We start from the raw sequence: 20,418 nt of genomic DNA, 5'->3' as shown, positions 1-20,418 counted from the left end.
TGGTATAAGTTGACAAAAAGAGATTGAAGTGAGAAATGTAGATGAAGGATAGACTTGATGTGGTGGCTGATTATGGTGTAGGGAAGAAAGTAAAGAACCAAGGATGAACCCTTGTTTTATGCTTGGGTGACTAGAATAATGATGTAACCGTTGACATAAATAGGAGATTAGGAGAAGTGGGGAAAGAGTTTGGTTTTGGACATGGTGAGTTTGAGATGCCTGTGGGAGATATAGAAAATGTCCAGCATTCATTTGGAGGTGGGACTAGAGCTGAGAGATATGGAGGCTAGACTTGTAGGTTTGGTAGCCATTTCCATGGAGATGGTCCACGGGAGTTGGTGAACATACCATGAACCAGATGTAGAGAGAGAAAAGAAGGCTCAGAATATAGCCCCAGGAGTACACCCATGCATTGAAAGCAGGGCATGCAAAGAACGCTGAGAAGAATTGATTGGTCTGGCTGATAGGAATTATGGGTAAAAAGTCATAAAGAGATGAGCTCAGACTTTATGTCAGGAGAAACTTTCTTATAATTAGAGTTGTCCAAAAATAGAATGGGCAACCTTTAAAGCTGTTGGGCTCTGCCTTGTTGGAGGTTTTTAGGCAGAGGCTAGAACCAGTGCTTCTTAAACTGTGGGTCAAAACCCCATATGGGGTCCCATATGTAGTGCTGAAGTCCCATATGAAAGTGGAAAAAGTTTAAGAAGCCCTGGGCTAAACAACAATTCTCAGTTATATTATAATGGGGAATCCTTTTAGGTATGTGTGGGTTTGAATGGCCATTGAGGTCTCTTCCAGTTCTCAAATTCTGTAATCCTGTTAACAAAACCCAGAAAAGAGAAATTTTACAGAAGGAAGGAATGGTCAGTGATATCAAGTAGTATATAGGATTGAGGAAAGATCATTGAGGAAAGATCCATCTCCTCTCTCAATGTTAAAGCTTCAAGGGAGGAGGAACGTCTCAGTATAAAGCAGTAAAGGATCCCTTGAAATCACTTGTGCAGTCTAATTGTGGGAAAGGCACTTCCCTGGGCTTCAGTTTTATTATCCATAAAGTGAAGATTTGGAGCTGTGTGATCTCTAAGGTCCCGTCTAGTTATTCTTTTGATCCCATGATCCCTTAATGTATTTAGTAAACACCAATAAAATTTTGTTGTTCATCTTTGGCTTTAGCTGAAGCTTTAAAGGACACTTCTTTGGTTCTAGGAGAACTGGTTTCAAATAGCTGAGAGAATGGGATTCCAGTGCCTAAAGATTCAGAGCAAAGATCCCCGCCTAGATGGAATAGATTACCTGTCAGGAACTGACATCCCCGTGCACTATATCCTCAAACTAGCAACTCATGCCATTCATCTGGTGATCTTCTATGAAAGAAGTGGCCACTACCTCTGGCATGGACAGTTACGACTTAAAGGACATTCCGACAGAAAGTTTGTGCCTTTTCGGAAGTTGCAGTATGGTCGTTATCCAGGAGCTTTTGACTGGTGAGTTAAACAGCATGAAAAAAATCAGAAATGTTTGCTGACCCATCATTTCTTCATGTGTGAAAAAAATGTAACATAAAATTAATATATGCCAGTTCTAAAATTCAAAAACATTTAAAAATCTGATTATCAAGTTAAATGGTAATAGTCATCATACTAGATCAAGGACACATATTCATGATTCATTATGTATAGGAAGTAACAGCTAGTCACTTCATGACATCTAAATGTTTACTGATATAAGCATTTCTGTCCATTCATGGATTCCTTAGAGTTAGAACAAAAACATGAATATGAAAATAGCTAGTGAAAGCATCATTTTCTACTCCTTTGAGGAATAGCAGGTGAGTAGAGTTAGTGGCCATAGAGAAGAGAAATTTCAGCTCTTTTGAGGAGGAAGACAAATATTTGCTTTCCCTTTTATTTTAGTTATGCTAAGAGTTTTATAATTTCTGGGAGTGAATTGTCCAGTTTGTGAGTTGTCCATGCTCTGTGGTTCCTTTTCTTTTTGTCTACTTCGGCTATTTCCTTGCTAATACAGTACCTCTTCAAGGGCAGGAGGGCAGTAAGGGAAACTTAGCCATCCATTTTGGTTTGGGGTTTTTTTTCTGCTTGTTAGCAACTATTGTGAAGTGGGAGAGCATAAACTTCAATGGCTGCCAGAAGAGTTTGAATTATATGTGGTTTTCCCCGCTCTGTGCTGTGCTCTGTGTCCTTCAGTAAGCATCAGTAACACAATTGGCTTAATCATCCAGTCAGTCTTTCTAGGCTAATCAGAGACTTTCCTTTAATTGTTTGATTCTTTTCTGTCTTAAGACTGGGAGGCAATCTTGTGAGATAGAAGGAACACTGAACTGAGAGTCAGGCTCTGGTCACATCTCTGCAACGAACTAGCTATGTGACCTGGGCAGAACATATCTCTAGGGTTCAGTATTCTCAATGTAAATGTAAAGTGAGGGAGTTTGATAGAATTGTTTTCGAGCCCTTCTGACTCTAAAAGCTTTGGAATCTATCATACTTTAAGGGGGCAGACTAGATGGAACATTTTCACTTACTCTAGTACGTTGAAATCATTCTATTTCAGATATTATAAATATAATTTAGTACCTTTCTACTTTAATATGGACAGTGAGAATTGTGACTAAAGACTTAAAAGCTTATTGTTAACTTCATAAAAAATTGTGGAGCAAAAATGTACCTGTTTTGCTTTTAGTGTCCAAATTTGAAAAACTAAGGGTTTCTCAGTCATTATTTCGAAGTGAGAACATTGGGGGCAGCTAAGTGGCACAGTGTATAGAGCACCAACCCTGGAGTCAATAGGGCCTGAGTTCAAATCGGGCTTCAGACACATAACACTCACTTAGCTGTGTGACTCTGGGCAAGTCACTTAGCCGCAGTTGCCTCACCAAAAAAAAAAAATGAGAACAACATTTCCTTTGAAATATAGTTATTTTTAGGGGCAGCCAGGTGGCACAGTGGATAGAGCACCGGCCCTGAAGTCAGGAGGACCTGAGTTCAAATCTGGCCTCAGACCAAACACTTGACACTTACTAGCTGTGTGACCCTGGGCAAGTCACTTAACCCCAATTGCCTAAAAGCATATATATAGATATAGTTATTTTTATGGCATTTAAAATGTTGAAAATTCTATAATTAGTGGTGTGAATTTATGGTTATTTGAAGATATGTCAACTTTTGGCCAATTTGGCTGCCTGAATGGAGGCAAAGCAGATCAGCTCCCCTTTAAAGCCCTAAAAATAGCACCACGCCAAATGATCAAGAAATCCAGTGAGAAACTACAGTAAGTAACTTATTATGCCCAAGAAATGCACACAAAGTCAGCTGGAAGGTTGCAGGTGATAGGAAAGGGGGCTGCCAGCAAAGCTAGTACCAGCTCAGGCAGATAAACCAATAGTCTCTTTCTGTGACCAGACATGGGTCTAAGATATGTGTAGCCTGCAGAGCTCTGTATCTGGAGGCAGCAAAAACAGAGAAAGCCCTAGGGTGATCAGAAACCTTCAGTGAATACCTTAAAAACAACAGGAAATAATAATGGCAAGTGTGGTCAAAGTAGTACTCAAGAGTCCCTAGCACTCTGGGGTAAGATTCCATAGAGAGCTCTGAAGATATAAAACAGCATTTAAGAAAAAAAGATATAAAAGCCATACTTGGAGTTTAGCATCAAAAGTTAAATCCCTTTTCTTGTGACATTAAATCTTTTTCCCTTTTATAGATTCAGTAATGCTGAATCTGCTTCAAATACTGAGGGGCCTGCATATGAAACTGGAAACAAACATGCCTCCTCTATTCTATTTTTTACATTTGACAAAATTCTGACAATGAGAATTTCTTAAATTTGGTAAAATTCCAGTATCAAATTCTGAGGCATGGCAATTTCCAAGGAGAAGAATTGTTCCTTTAAAGAAAAATGATGATTTGCTTATGTTAACTTTTTTAATCAGAGTTCAAGAGTTGAATATTTAACTCGGAATGAAATAGTGTCTGAACCAATGCATTTTTCTTGCATGTAGATGTAGATTTTTTTTTTCTGACCCTAGCTAGGTATTAAAAAGACCAGTTTAGTCAAAATAATTTGAAAGATTGACTTCCATCATGGATTATTTTAGATGAGCAAATAATAGCCATTATTCTGAACATCCCATCCCTTGTGCTTGCCTCCACCTTATCCCCTTCCTTTTTAGGGAGTCTATGAGGACACCCTCAGAGATAGGAAACATCTGGTTCCGAGAAGACATGATTTTGGAAAGTTTTGTTAAAGGCTAGGACTAGTTCATTCATTCATCAAGTATTATTATGAGCCTACTATGCAAAAGTTGCAGCTGGATGGTGCAGTGGATAGAGTGCTGGGACTGGAGTCAGGAAGACTTATCTTCCTAAATTCAAATCTGGCCTCAGACACTTACTAGCTGTGTGACCCTGGGCAAGTCACATAATCCTGTTTGCCTCAGTTCCCCATCTCCAGATGGAGCTGGAGAAGGAAATGACAAACCACTCCTGTCTCTTTGCCAAGGAAACTCCAGATGGGGTTACAAAGAGTCAGGCGTGACTGAAAACACCTAAACAACAACAACCCTATGCAGAAGGCATGGGCTAGACACTGGGACATGGAGAACAGTGAATTTGTAGTTGGAGGACCTGTATTCAAGTCCTGCCTTTGATATCTTTTGATTGACCTTGGACCAAGTCACTTAACCTCCCTAGACTTCCCTTTATTTGTAAAATGAAGGAGTTGGACTAGATAGTCTCTGTAGTTCTTTCTAGTTTTTGTTATTGTTGTTGTTGTTTGTATTTTGCATTTTGTATTTTGCTGAGCAGTGGGGGTTAAGTGACTTGCCCAGGGTCACACAGCTAGTGAGTGTCAAGTGTCTGAGGTCCAGATTTGAACTCAGGTCCTCCTGATTTTAGGTCCCGGTGCTCTATCCACTGCGCCACCTAGCTGCCTCTCTTTCTAGTTTTAAATCTATTCATTTAGTCACCATTCAGTAGTCAAAAGTCAGTAAGCATTTATTAAATGCCTGCTGCATGTTAGATATTTTCCTAGATGCTAGGGATCAAATGAGATCCTTGATCTCCTGAAGTTTACATTCAGGTGTATAGTGTGGGTTCTAGTTGTCTTCAGTTAATCAGCATACATTCTTTGGTCTGGTAAGTGCAAGGTGCTGTATTGAACACTCAGTTTGTGCTAAATAAGCAGAATTTCAGTTTTACAATTTTGTAGAAGGGAGCATGGTTTTTTAAACCTTCAGACAGAAGCTCTCTATAAGGGCAGAAAAATTTGTTCTTCCTTTGTCTTATCTTTTTGTTTTTTAGAGGAATGATGAATCTCTCTGACATGGGAATATAATTCATTAACCTGATGGCCAGTCTCCAGCATTGCGCTCAGGCTGCCTCTCTTTTAAGTTTCTAGAGCTTAAAGACACTCTAAACAGCTTTCCCACAAAGTAAATTGATGGCTTCGTGTTTTTTTAGCACTGTTAACTTCCTTCCTACTGAAACCTGTGAGAATATTTATGAGTATGTACAAAAAATACATAAATCACACTTGTTTCAGGTAAAGTTTTATAGATTGTCCTTGATTTGTTAATTTGTAACTAAGTTGACTATGGTGAAAATATTCTTAAGATTTGCCATTTTTGCTGATGTTTTATATGTTTGAAGAGGCAGTGGTTTAATAACAATTATAGGTACAATGTCCTGGGTCAGAATCCTATCTCAAATTTTATGTTTTCTCTTCAGGCCAGAATTACTACAAGTTTCTGTTGATGGACTTGAAGTACAGATTCCAAAGGACCTTAACAGCTTTCTACAAGAAGTATCACACTCTAGGTTTATTGAATGTAGGTTTAAAGAAGCGCGCGCTTTCTTTCAGGTTAGTGACACTCAAGAAGTATAGCTTTTAAAATTAAAATAGGTTTCTATTTTTAATATTAAATAAAATATAGAAATTTGTGAAAAAAAACAAAATAAAACTTCTGTCAGCAGGATTGTTTATTTGTGAATGATCTCTTTTGGATATTTTGTTTTAATGAAAAAGTATGGCTTAACCTTGAGAATATAATTCTTTCCAAATGGATAGTTTGATGCTTTTGAGGCCCTTTTCTGAGTGGTGGGGAGAAGTTCATTATTTTTATTTAACACTTCAAAACCACTTATTCTTTTCTGCATACTTCTCACGTGTTTGAGGCAGAATTTTAGAATATAAAAGCTAGAAAGAACCTTAAGAAGTCAGTTAGTTCAACTTGTTTCCAGGTAGGACAGCCCATTAATTGTATATATGTAATGTAGTCTGTCCTGTTTTTCAAAGTGTCAAAGGAAGATTCCCCTTTGGATCATGAAGAAAATCTCCTCAGAGGGGTAATACTGAGGATTGCTTTTATAATTCTTGTCATATCATTTAAAGATAAATAAAATATGAGGATAGTGTTTTTGAACTTTATTCTTCATTAGTGTGAAGGGTATATAAATTGAACTTTATGGGGTGACATGGAGTAGAAATATTACACACATAAACAAGTCACTCATATAACCAGGTTTGGTGAGCACATGTGTTTCCTTAATCCTACATGACCTTCTAAATGGGAGAGGTGAGTAATATTTAGAAGCAGGATTTTTTTGATGTTCAGAAACCAGGATGAAGATTAGTGCCATATATAACCTAAGCCACTTATAGATGACCTTGGTAAAGTCACTTAACATTTTTCTGCTTCAGTTTTCCCATCTGCAGAGCAGGGATACTATGCATTTGTAAAGCTATTAGTGATTTTCAAATAAAAGCTGCTATTGATAAAAATATATAAAATTTATATCTATTTTGTGGTTTGTCTGCTGCAAAATTTTAATTCCATTCCGTTTAATTTAAATCCACGTAACACTCTACTTTCTCCATGTTCCACTAGTGAGTGAGTATAGGAACAGAGAATATAAACTGCTTTTAATGGTAGCTGAAGCAAAATATTTGGATTGGCATGTTCTCCCTTTGAAGCTACCTTTGAGGTACCTTAAGGTACCTTAAGCAAAACCAGATAAAATTGCAGGAAAAAATAATATATTTAAAATCCAAATTACTTGAGGATTACTAGTCATTTTTTTATTGCAGTGCTACAGTTCCTTCCATCAGTGACCAGAGAAAGATCATCTAAAAGAAATATTAATTTCTGAAATTATAGAAACTTTTATTTTAAACCTTTTTATGTAATACTTTAAAATAAATTTGGTTAATAACTTTTATTTTTACATTGCCTAATTTTTTTTTCCTGTATCTGTCTTAGTCTCTACTTTCAAAGAACCATCCCATGTAACAAAGAATATCCTCTTCATAATACTTTAAATGTTTTTTGAGTTTGTTTTTTCTCAAATACTGCATGCATTTAGCAGTAAGCCTTAATTCTTAAATGTACAATTTTTTTCATCATAGTGTAAAGAAAAGCAATTTTTTTTAAATTAGAAAGAGTTAAATATATCTTGTCATTCTGTTGACTTTTTTCTTCATTTAAATTTAAAATTTTTTTATTGATCTCTTATTTATACCATTTTTATTTCAAAATATATAATCTTCCCTTTTCCTTTCCCAAAGAGATATCCGTTGTAACACAGAATAAAAAAGAGAGGGAAAAAAAAGTTCAGCTAAATTAACCAACATATCACTTAAATTAGAGAACATATATAATGTTCCACATCCATAGTTCTCCACCTCAGCAATTAAGGGAGGTGCATATTCTCATCTCATCTTTAAAGACCCACTAATTATAGTCATTATAATTATGTAGCTTTCAGTTTTGACTTTTTTTGTTCTTTTCATTTTCAGATGATTTTTAAAATTATATTTTTAAAAGAGATTTATCACTGAGCATAAACACTTTCTCCACATGTTTTCAGAAAATCTATTTTAAAATAAGGCAGCTGAAAGTATATGAAAGTCTATCCTGTCCAATTGACAACATGCTTCTTAACTGATAAAGTCTGTGTTATTCTCATTTTCTTCTCTTTGAAGGTCCACAAATATTCAGTGTTCTGCAGGTACAGTCTTATTGTTAGTTCAAAAACATTTAACCCCTAAGTATTTTTTTTTACCAGCTTTGTATGTTTTCCCTGGCAATACCTGCATTTATTAGTATTGTGGCACCTAATGACAGAGAAAACACAGTGCTAATTGACAGGCATAACAGAAAGTATTTACTGAAATAGTTCTTTCCGGTAAGGACATCCTACGCAGAGGGAACACATTTCGTCATTCAACAAATATTGTGCATCTACTATACATAAGGTGCTATACAATTAGTTATTGTGGCAAATGCAAAGAGTAGTATAGCAATTCAAATCCTTAAGCAATTTACCACCCAGTGGGGAAGATGAAAAAAGTACAGAAATAATTGTAATTCGAGGCAGAATATGAAGAACAAAGTAATATGGGAGTTTGGCCGTACTGTTATAAAGCCTACTTTGTGAAATACCTATTAAAAGTAATTTCCCTTTGGGGAACAGCAATAAATAAACCATATTGTCAGTATAGAGTTTCACAGTAGTAAGCAAATGAGCAGTGATATCCGTTTGGGAATAAGTCATCCAGATCAAGTGACGTCTATAGAACTTTTACTTAGGAGGCTGTTTTATTGCCTACCATCCAGTTGTCTAGGCTCATTACATTCTGGTAGGTATCTATATCTATCTACATGGGGATCTATCTTTATAGATATAGATATAGATATACATGGAGATACATATCATCTATGTAGGGCTCTATGTCTATCTATATCAGGAAAGGCAGTATGATATGTAAGGTGTTTCATAATATTGAGAATTCATGAGAATAATGTCATGTTTTTGAATTCCAATATATTTGCAATCTTAATTTCAAATTTTAATGGAAAGCACTCAGGAAGCATCTGAGGAAAGGAAATGAATGATGGATGAGAAGAGCTCTTAATGTAACCATCCTAGTTAGGTACCATTAGTTTTGCTCTTTTTTTTTTCTTAAGCAAAATCAATATGCAAGATAGTAATGCTGCCTGGAGCATTCTGTTCTTGACAAAATCAGGTAGAGTTTTGCATTAATTCATTCTTCATCATGTCCATCCATGCATGAAAATAGGCCTATGACTCAGTATTTCCCTTTCTTGTTTCTATGTATTGGTTTTTCTGCTGTGGGACGCAGTAATGTTCCATGTGTTATTTTTATCTTTACCCTACTCTTACTTATTCCCTTCCTGCATCTTTGCTGCCTTCAGAGCCTTGGTTGTAATTGCCCCAGGTCAGTTATCTAATTAAAGTATTTGCATACTATTTTTAACACTTTATAGCACCAAATAAATTTAAATAATACTGCCAAATTTTTTAAAGAAAAGAAATAGGGTAGAAGAATCTATTAGGTGTTTGTTGAGGCTTTTTTTTCAGTCGTGTCTAACTCTTTGTGACCCATTTGGGGTTTTCTTGGCAAAGATGCTAGAGTAGTTTGCCATTTCCTTCTCCAACTGCCATAGTCATTCTGGTAGTATATCAGTAGTAATACAAGAACTGTACCTAATGAGAGAAGTATGTTCATAACTACACTATTATAAGTCATATGTATACATTTGCATACCTATATCTGATTTTATTGTAGCAGTAGTCATTAACTATGGAGGTAGTGAAAAGAGTTATGATGTTGTTGTTCAGTCATGTACGATTCTTAGTGATCCCATGGACCATCGCATGCTAGGCCCTTCTATTGTCCACTATCTATCAAAGTCTGTCCAAGTTCACATTGTTTTTTCCATGATACTGTCTATCCATCTCATTCTTTTCTGTCCTCTTTTCCTTTTGCCCTCAATCTTTCCTGAAATCAGGTCTTTCCTAATAAGTCTTATAGTCTTATTATGTGGCCAAAGTATTTAAGCTTCAGCTTCAGTATTTGACCTTCCAGCCTGAGTTAACTTCCTTATGTATTGACTAATTTCGTCTCCTTACTGTCCAAGGGAGTCTCAAAAAGTCTTTTCCAGCACCACAATTTGAGTGTGTTGATTTTGTGGCTCTCAACTTTCCTTATAGTCCAACTCTCACAGCCATATATTGCAACTGGAAAAATCATAGCTTTGACCAGGCAGACCTTTGTCAGCAAGGTGATAACTCTGATTTTTCACGTGTTGTCCAGATTTGCTATTAATTTTCTTCCAAGGAGCAAGGATCTTAATTTCATTGCTGTAGTTGCCATCTGTAGTGATCTCCAAGCCCTAGAATACGAAATCTGACGTTACTTCCATTTCTTCTCCCTGTTTGTTGAAGTGATGGGACCTGTTGCCAAGATCTTAGGTTTTTTTGCTGTTAAGTTTCAAGGCAGCTTTTATGCTCTCCTATTTTACCCTTATCCAGAGACTTCTAAATTCCTCTTCACTTTCTGCCATCAGAGTAGTAGCATCTGCATATCTGAGATTGTTTACATTTCTCCTGGCAACCTTAATTCCAGCTTTTGATTTATTTAGCCTGGCATTTTGCATGATATACTTTGTGGAAAAAAAAGTTAAAGTGACAATATACTGCCTTGTTGTACTCCTTTTCCAATCTTAAACCAATCAAGTGTTCCATGTTCGGTTCTAACTGTTGCTTCTTGGCCCACATACAGTTCTCCAGGAGACAAGTAAGGTGATTTGGCATTTCCATCTCTTTGAGGACTTGCCCATATTTTGTTGTGATCCACACAGTTAAAGGCTTTAGTGTAGTCGATGAAGCAGGAAGTAGATGTTTTTCTAGAACTCCCTTGCTTTCTCCATAATCCAGCTAATGTTGGCAGTTTGGTCTCTGGTTCCTCTGCCTCTTTGAAAACCAGCCTGTTCTTCTGATAATTCTTGATTCATGTGTTGCTGAAGCCTAGCTTGCAGAATCTTAAGTATAACCTTGCTGGCATGTGAAATGAACACAATGTTCAGTAATTTGAACATTTCTTGGCATTGCCATTCTTAAGGATTGGGACATAAACTGATCTTTTTCAATCCAGTGCTCATTGTTGAGTTTTCCAAATTTGCTGACATGTTGAGTGCAGCCCTTTAACAGCATTTTAGGATTTTAAATAGCTCAGTTGGAATTCCATTACCTCCATCACATTCCAACTAGCCTGATTGTTAGCAGTTCTTCCTAAGGCCTCACTTGACCTTTCTCCAGCATGTCTGGCTCTAGATCAGTAATCACACCATTGGTGTTATTGGTGGTGTTAAGATCTTTCTTGTATGGTTCTTTTGCGTATTCTTGTACCTCTTAATTTATTTTGCTTCTATTAAATTCTTACCATTTTTGTCTTTTATCATGCCCATTTTTTGCACGAAGCTTTTCCTAGATATCTCTAATTTTCTTGAAGAGATTTCTTGTCTTTCTTATTCTATTGTTTTATTTATTTGCATTGCTCGTTTGAGAAAATCTTATCTCTCCTCAAAATTCTCAGGAATTCTGCATTCATTTGGAAAAATCCTACTCCTTCTCCTTTACCTTTCTCTTTCCTTCTTTCCTCAGCTATTTGTAAAGCATCATCAGTCAGCCATTTTGCTGTTTTGCTCTTTTTCTTTGGAATGTTTTTTTTTTTTTGCTACCTCCTATACAATATTGCAAACCTCTGTCCATCGTTCTTCAGGCTGTCATATTCATATCCTTATTAAAGTTATATTCATATTATAAATCATATCCTAATTAGTTTTACTTATGTTTTTAACTTGATAATTAGCTTAGTAAAGAGGCTGCCCTAGTATAGAGCCAGCATCGTAGTCAGAAAATCCTGGGTTTGAGTCCCACTTTTGACACATTTTGACTTTGTGACACCAAGTAAAATCATTTAACCTCTCAGTGCCCCAGACAACTAGTTCCAAAGCCTAAGTTGCAGAACAGCTGCCAGTTTTTATTGGAAGAGAGAGGAGTTCCCTCCCTAGGAGTGCCCTATACCAATGAAATCACCAGTCTGGTACTGAAAAAATATTTAATTTAGCTCTATAAGTTGTTGAATTTCAGCCTAGATGTAGGCATATATTTATATAGGAGTGTCTGAGAGTTTATATTATGAGGGAAAAATATTCCTGTTGAAAGAGGGTAATGAGTTCACTGAGTGGTCGCCATATGGAAGTTGGATGATTAGTTGTCAGTTATGTTGTTCCAGGGATTCCTGCTTCAGGAACTAGTTGGAGGAGATGACTTCTGAGGTCTCATTCGATTGAACAAACATTTATTAAAGTCTGTGTAAGATACTGTGCTGTGGATACAAAGACTGATAAGTAAATTCAAGGTTATTTGGTCATTAACAACGGGGGGGGGCGAGAGGAGAGGGATCAGGAAAAGATTCAGAGAGCCTCACTTGAGCCTTGAAGGAATAAAAGTATTTTGAAAAGCAGAGCTGAGGCAGTGCGTTTCCAGTTATGGGGAATGGTCCAACCAAATAGCTTTTTCCTTTTTGCACGTGCCTTTCCAATGGTTTTCCTCTGTTTCTGGCATGCTCTCCCTCCTCATTTCCTCTTTATAGAATCCCTCTCTTGCTTCTAGATGCAGTTCTGGCATATGAATATTTTAGAACATAATAGGTTCTTTTCCTTTTTCCTTAACCATCTTGGGAAACAGATCTAATAGTGATATTGCTGGGTATATAAGCAAAGGGTATATAAGCAATTTAATAACTCTTGGGGCATAATTCCAAATTGCTCTCAAATGGTTGGATCAGATCCTAGCACTTTTAACTTTGCGAAGTTGGTGATTTCATGTTATACTCATAGTAGTACAGTGCAGCATGTAGACAGGAAATTGGAGTGAAAAAATGTTAAGGGGGGTGGAGCCAAGATGGTGGAGTAAAAGCAGTGACTTGCTTGTGCTCTCCCACAAACCTCTCCAAGTACCTGTAAAAATGGCTCTAAACAAATTCTAAAGCAGTAGAACCCACAGAAAGACAGAGTGAAACAAATTTCCATCCCAAGACAACCTGGATGGTTGATTGGAAAGGTCTGTTGTACCAGGCTGGGAGAGGAGCGCAGCTCAGCATGGGCCACACAGGCAAAGACAGGGCCTCAGCGAGCCTGGAGCAGTCCTTGGGATTGAATCAAAGGGAGCTGTCTCGGTTTCCAGACTTCTCGCCAAATACAATTTATAGAAGGTCAGTAACAAAGGTTCATCAGACCTGGGTGCGAGAAGAGCATGGTCCAGCCCCAGTCGTGGCACAGCCCTGGAGTGGCGACTGCTTCTGGAGCTCTCAGCCCACAGTTAATTAAGAATCAAGCTGCTGATCAGAGGGGGATGGCAGTGACCTCTTTGCTGGTGAAGCAGGATTCTCTTGCTTTGCCCGTGCTTGGATCCGGGTCAAAGTTCTAGGTGAGAAGGAGAGCTGGCATGGTGGAGCTTGTGGTGGTGGTGGAAAAGAGATTCTCCTCACAGTTCCAAAGCAGAAAAGAGTGCTTGTGGTCACTCATAGACCAGAGCACAGGCCAAGAAAGGAGTAAACACCTTGCCCCTTATCATACCACCTTGGAAGAACTGAAAATTTACATGTCCCTAGAAGTATCTCTGAAAACAGCTGCACAAACACCTGAAGCTTGGGACAGTACATTCTCCTCATTGGAAGCAGACTCTTACCTTAACAAAGAGTTTAAAACTCAAGTAGTTGGCTGGGATCATGAGTAAACAGCACAAAAAAAGTCAGACCATAGAATCTTGCTTTGATGACAAAGAAGATCAATACATACAACCAGAAGAAGACAACAAAGTCAAAGCTACTACATCCAAAGCCTCCAAGAAAAATATGAATCAGTCCCAGGCCATGGAAGAGCTCAAAAAGGATTTTGAGAAGCAAGAGAAGTAGAGGGAAAACTGGGAAGAGAAATGAGAGTGATGCAAGAAAATCATGAGTAACAAGTCAACAGCTTGCTAAAGGAGACCCCCCAAAATACTGAAGAAAATAACACCTTAGAAAATAGACTAACCCAAATGGCAAAAGAGGTTGAAAAAGCCAATGAGGAGAAGAATGCCTGAAAAAGCAGAATTGGCCAAATGGAAAAGCAAGTCCAAAAGCTCCCTGAAGAAAATACTTCCTTAAAAATTAGAATGGAGCAATTGGAAGCTAATGACTTCATGAGAAATCAAGAAATTGTAAAACTAAACCAAAAGAATGAAAAAATAGAAGACAGTGTGAAATATCTCTTTGGAAAAACAACTAACCTGGAAAATAGATCCAGGAGAGATCAGTTAAAAATTATTGGACTACCTGAAAGCCATGATCAAAAAAGGAGCCTAGACATCATCTTTCAAGAAATTATCAAGGAAAACTGCCCTGATATTCTAGAACCAGAGGGTAAAATAGAAATGGAAAGAATCCACTGATCTCCTCCTGAAAGAGATCCTCAAAGGAAAACTCCTAGGAATATTGTAGCCAACTTCTAGAGTTCCCAGGTCAAGAAGAAAATATTGCAAGCAGCCAGAAAGAAACAATTCAAGTACTGTGGAAACACAATCAAGGTAACACAAGATTTAGTACCTTCTACATTAAGGGATCAGAGGGCTTGGAATATGATATTCTGGAGGGAAAGGAGATAGGATTACAACCAAGAATCACCTACCCAGCAAAACTGAGTATAATCCTTCAGTGGAAAAAATGGACATTCAGCGAAATAGAGGACTTTCAGGCATTCTTGATGAAAAGATCAGAGCTGAATAAAAATTTGACTTTCAAATACAAAACTGAAGAGAACGCATGAAAAAAGGTAAACAGGAAAGAGAAATCATAAGGAAGTTATTAAAGTTGAACTGTTTACATTCCTAAATGGAAAGATGATATTTGTAACTCATGAGACCTTCCTCAGTATTAGGGTAGTTGGAGGGGAAAAAAATTAAATGTATGTATAGATAGATAGATAGAGGGCACAGGGTGAGTTGAATATGAAGGGGTGATATCTAAACAATAAAATTAAGGGGTGAAACAGGATTATACCAGGAGAAGGAGAAAGGGACAGGTAGAGTGGGGTAAATTATCCCACATAAAACAGACAAGAAAAAGCTTTTACAGTGGAAGGAAAGTGGGGGAAGGTAAGAGGGAATGAGTGAAACTTATTCTCATGGATTTGGCTTAAGGAGGGAATAACATACTCACTCAATTAGGTATGGAAATCTATTTTGCCCTACAGGAAAATAGGGGGGAAAGGGATAAGGGGGGGATGATAGAAGGGAGGGCAAATTGGGGGAGGGGTAATCAGAAGCAAACACTTCTGAGGAGGGACAGGGTTAAAAGAGAGAATAGAATAAATGGGGGTGCAGGATGGGAGGAAGGGAAATAGAGTTAATTTTTCAGAACATGACTACTATGGAAGTGTTTTGCATGACTACACATGCATAACCTGTATCAAGTTGCTTGCCTTCTCAATGAAGGTGAGTGAGGAGAGAGGAAGGGAGAAAATATGCAACCCAAAGTTTTAAAAACAAAGTGTTAAAAATTGTTTTCACATGCAACTGGGAAATAAAATATACAGGCAGCGAGGTATAGACATCTATCCTGCCCTACAGAAAAATAGAAGGGGAAGGGGATAAGAGAAGGGGGAGTGGGTAATAGAAGGGAGGGCAGATTAGGAGAAGGGGTATTCAGAATGCATGACATCTTGGGGTAGGGGTGAAATGGGGAGAAAATTTGGAACTCAAAATTTTATAAGTAAATGTTGAAAACTAAAAATAAATTAATTTTTAAAAAAAGAAAGAAAAAAATGTTAAGTGACTTGCCTTGGGTTGTACAGCTACTTCACAGCAAAATTACAGGTAGAAAATGAATTACTTATGCTCGGTCCCAATTTATTTCAATTCAGTTCATCACCATGCTGACACTATTAAGGGATGATAGATGAGGTTTCCCAGATTCTGGCTCTGTGTTCCAGGGCTAGGTGTCTGTTCCAGGTGAAGTGCTTTGGAAGCAGAAGTGTCTTAGTGTCAGAAGGATGAAATGGGTTTGTCCTTTAAAAGAGATCTACCAATCCATGTTCCATAAAAGGTTCTAGAGTGGTGAGGACTGGAGCTGGGCATTCTAGAGAATATTTGGAGAAACTCTGACTCCTCAGGAAGTATTGCCACATTGTTCAGTGCTTTGGCCCTATATTGATACCTTGCTATCGTTTATTGAGAAGAGCTCCATTTTTCTATGTTGATGGTAGCTGTAAGCTGCGCGATCTAAACCAGAGAATTGAGTCACTGAGGTCCTATGCAAATTTGAGAAGTAGAACAGTTCCCTGCCTTACCTTTCTATGCCTGCTTTGAGTGTTCAGTATCTCATCACCTCTAGATACCTAGTACTTCTATGCTGCCTCATATCATTCTTGTCAGCAAGGAAGAAATCAGATAAACCAATTTCTTGCTTTCCTTCTTTTACTCATCACACTCATTTTTTTTATTAAACCAATAAAGTATGATATTCTCTTTTTAATGATAAAGTAAAGAAAAAACAGAAGATAGGTGATATTCTTTCTAAATATGAAAGTAATAGTTAAATATTTATTCATCTGTAGAAGTACCATGATGACATCTCTGTGGAGGCAGTGCTGTTTCAGAAGAGTGCAAAAATGTTGTTACACCTGGCAGCTGCTGTATTAAAGGATTTGGGAGTCCAGTTTTGGCTCAGCAGTGGAACCTGTCTCGGTAAAAATCTTTACATTTTTTATTTGGCTCTTTTCTGTCAAAAACCTCATGCTTAAATTGGTGGTATACCAAATGTATAGATTTTCAACTTCTGATTCTAGAGATGGCTTTTTGAGATTAATTTTAGGGCAGTTCAGAGATGTTGGAAGTATTCAGTTTCTAAGCATGAGAAAAAAGAATTTATTGAGTACCATGGAATAATTCTTTCTGCTTATATTTTTCCAGATTATTATTAAAATTTATACCCTAGCAAAGAGAAACATAGTTGTGTTTATAGGAAAAGTATAAGTAGTTTGTAAAAAATTCACATGTGCCTAGATAATATTGCAGTCTTCTCGTTAACATTTTATTATTGCTTCCTTGAAGATAGTCACAAAAATTTTAATTTTAGTGAATTTTCATCAGAGACCATTTTGTTGTAAACATAAGTTAGAATTAAATATATGAAACAACTAAAAATCAGTGAGCTATTAGACAAGGTAGAGATTAAACCATTCAATAAATGTTTAAGCAAAGTAGCTTCAGGGAATCCTTCAAGGTCAAAATATTTCATGAATCTATGAACTCACATCCTGGGATTTCTGGTCTGAGGAAAAGGAACTGGAATTTTAAAACTAATTATATCTATTAGTTATAGTTACTCCCACGCCCAGCCCTGTACTGGAGGCACTAGAGAAGAAAGCCAAAGAGGAAAGCCTGAGGAGTTTTTCAGAGAGCCAGGAAAGTTTGTGGAATGAGAGCAGACTATGCAGAAATTAGAAGCAGCAGAAAGATCCATTGCCCTTTCAAGAGCAGGATTTTTCTACATTTCTAGAATAAGGCATAATTTAAAGTGAACCTTATGCAGTCCTTAAAACTGTTATCCATATCTGAATGTCAAATAGTTAGGTGCTTATCTAATAAACTGTACTTTTTGAAACCTATCTCTATTTACCCTAGTCTGAGATTGGCAGATTGTGACATCAAAGTTGATCTTGCTCTGAGCATCCAAGGAATTATTCCCATTCCTTTCTGTATTTGTCACCTCCCAGTGGTTCCACCCTTTCTGTCCTTCTTCCCGGCAGTTCCCACCTCCATTTGAATGCATAAAGAACTGATGTTAGTGTGGTGTGTGTCCTACTTATTTTCCTTCTTCATCCTAATCTTTAATGTCACGGTAGTATTAAAAACATTGCCCATACATACACTAACCCATTGAAAATTTTTAGGAAAATTTATAAACTTCCCTTTAGCTTTAGACTTCTCTATTCTGCATAAATCTTGTATTTCTACTTCACTTTGTAGTATTGTTTAAAAATTAGTATTTTAAAAAATACTTGTCAATAATTTTTTTTTGACATTGCAGGTTGTTCAGTTTTATCTGACTCTTTGTGACTCCATTTGGGGTTTTCTTGGCAAAGATACTGGAGTGGTTTGCCGTTTCCTTCTCTAGTTCATTTTACAAATGAGGGAACTGAGGCAAACAGGGTGAAGTATCTTGCCCAAGATCACACAGCCAGTGTCTGAGGCCAGATTTGAACTCGGGAAGGGGCGTCTGCTTGACTTCAGGCAATTAAGCAATTAAACATAACATGACATAGTAGAAGTAGTACAAGATTTGGACCTATGTTCAAATCCTGGCTTACTAGTGTTACCTTGGGTAGTCACATATCTGGGCCTGTTTTTCCTCATGTGTTTAGTAAAAATTAGATTATTTCTGACATCTCTTCCAAACTGTAATTCTATATGATACTATGCTATGGCCGGTAGAAAAGGAACAATGACCAAAAGCTTATATGTACTACTGTTTGGCATATAAACCAAGAATTACCAGTTCCTTGTCTTCACTCTGTCAGAGTTTATTTGGAAGCAAGTGTTTTTAAATTAAGATTCTAAAGGCACTTAGTACTTATAAACTCCTGTTTCTATGCAAGGGACTTATTCATGGCTTAAATTGGTTTTCATTTTCCTAAGTAAATATTTCCTTGCACTGAATTAAAGTGACTTATCTGCAGTTAACCAACAAACCAAGTCACTATAGATTAGCACACTTTATGCTTAGGGCCAAATTATCAGGTACACTGTGTCTCAGGCAAGAAAACCTTGCAATTACAAGCAAGCCTAAATTTCAAAGAGAGAGAGAGTATGATCTTATGATGAGTATACGGCAGTGAGTCTAGGAAAAATGGTCTTTAGTTTAACTTGACATTATAGGAAAGAGTCAGCTAGAGACTTTTCGGAAAATGTGTCAGCCTTATCAACATAAATCCCTTTTGTGAACTGAACCCAGCATTTTTTTTAAAAGTGCTTTTTGCTTTTGTTCTTGATAAAATTTTCAGAGCCCAGTGCTTAGAGATCCTTAGGAAAAAATATATTAACAATGTAAACCTTTTAAAACTTTTTTTCTTATAAAGGCTTGTTGAGGGGCAGGTAGGTGGTGCAGTAGATAGAGCACCGGCCCTGGAGTCAGGAGGACCTGAGTCCAAATCCAACCTCACACACATAACACTCACTAGCTGTGTGACTCTGGGCAAGTCAGTTAACCCCAATTCCCTCACCCCAAAATAAATAAATACATACATACATAAGTGCTTGTTGGGATTTTTTTTTGCCAGTATAAGACTACTGACACAGAGCCATGTATGTAGTGATGAAGACTCAGAAATCTTTTTCAATGGCCATGTTGAAAATTTAAGACAGTGTTGCCTTTCTTTTTACCCTAGGTATCATTTGGTCTTGTCAGCATTCTTCCTAAACTTTATAAACAATTTAGTTAGGAAAGGGTACTTGTTGAACAAAGGAGTCAAACTACAGAATCATTTTTGAGAAGAAGCCAGGGGTAGTTTTCTTCACCTGTCAGTGAACTATTCTTCTATTCAGTATAGTACTCCTAAGTTAACCAGCATTTATTAAGTGCCTGTTTGCCGGATACTGTGCTAAACTCTGGAGATAACAATTAAAAGCAACCCCCTCCCCTTCCCTCAAGGACCTTGCAGTCTGACAATATACAACATAAACAAAATATATACAGGATAAATTGGAATTAATCAACAGAGTAAAGGCACTAGCAGTGGGAGTGGCGGGGGAGGGGGAATCATGAAAGGCTTCTTGAAGAAGGTGACATTTTAGCTGAGACTTGAAGGAACCCAGGGAAACTTTTTTGATAATGTTGTTAAAATTAGTACTTTAGTAGTAGTATTTACTTTTAGACTTGCAAATTTATTAAAAAATTTAAATGCAACATCCTTTCTAGAGAGTTTAGGCCAAATTTAATTTAAAAAAAAACAACAACTATACCACACACATACATGGTCAATTATATCCTGTTTGGCTTGGAGTAATAGGTTAAAAAAATTTTTTTTAATGACAGTAATGTGCCCCAAGATACTAAATGTTATAGAACCCAAGTATTATAAAATTAGTAAGGAACAATGGTTAATATTGTATCAACTGCTTACATTTTTTTTCTCTTTTTTTTCCCCCCTTTTTGTTAGGCTGGTATCGGCAGTGCAATATTATTCCTTACAGCAAAGATGTGGATTTGGGGATTTTTATACAAGATTACACATCAGATATAATTACAGCTTTTCAGAGTGTAGGATTTTCACTAAAACACAAGTTTGGAAAGGTTAGCAATGAACAATTTCTTTAATTTCTTGATGGTGGTGCTTCAAAAAATAAATTTATGTTTGGGGACTTAAAGCTGGCTAAAAACATGTACTTGCTATGTTATTTATCACTTTCTTCAGCAGAAATTCTGTGGTTTGCAAAATTGTGACTTGTCTTTTCTGTTTAAAGAATAACAGGAAAACCTGCCTGTCCATTAAAGATG

General features: G+C 37.0%; 1 protein-coding gene across 4 annotated transcripts in view; it reads left to right on the top strand.

The window, feature by feature from the left end:
* Positions 1–20,418, top strand: part of FKTN (fukutin) — a 71,536-nt gene that overhangs the window by 36,689 nt on the left and 14,429 nt on the right. For all 4 annotated transcript variants that reach the window (XM_078152478.1, XM_021002227.2, XM_021002224.2 and 1 more), the window contains 4 exons: positions 1,207–1,484; positions 5,742–5,874; positions 16,478–16,607; positions 20,081–20,214. In XM_078152478.1, the coding sequence (XP_078008604.1) occupies positions 1,207–1,484; positions 5,742–5,874; positions 16,478–16,607; positions 20,081–20,214 (675 nt within the window). The remainder of the gene's footprint in view (positions 1–1,206; positions 1,485–5,741; positions 5,875–16,477; positions 16,608–20,080; positions 20,215–20,418) is intronic.

This window comes from Phascolarctos cinereus, unplaced genomic scaffold, assembly GCF_003287225.1.
Source record: "Phascolarctos cinereus isolate Bilbo 61053 unplaced genomic scaffold, phaCin_HiC Scaffold_4;HRSCAF=312, whole genome shotgun sequence".
Taxonomy (NCBI): Eukaryota; Metazoa; Chordata; class Mammalia; order Diprotodontia; family Phascolarctidae; genus Phascolarctos; species Phascolarctos cinereus.
Note: the sequence above shows the minus strand (reverse complement) of the source record. Positions and strands in the feature narration are given on the sequence as shown.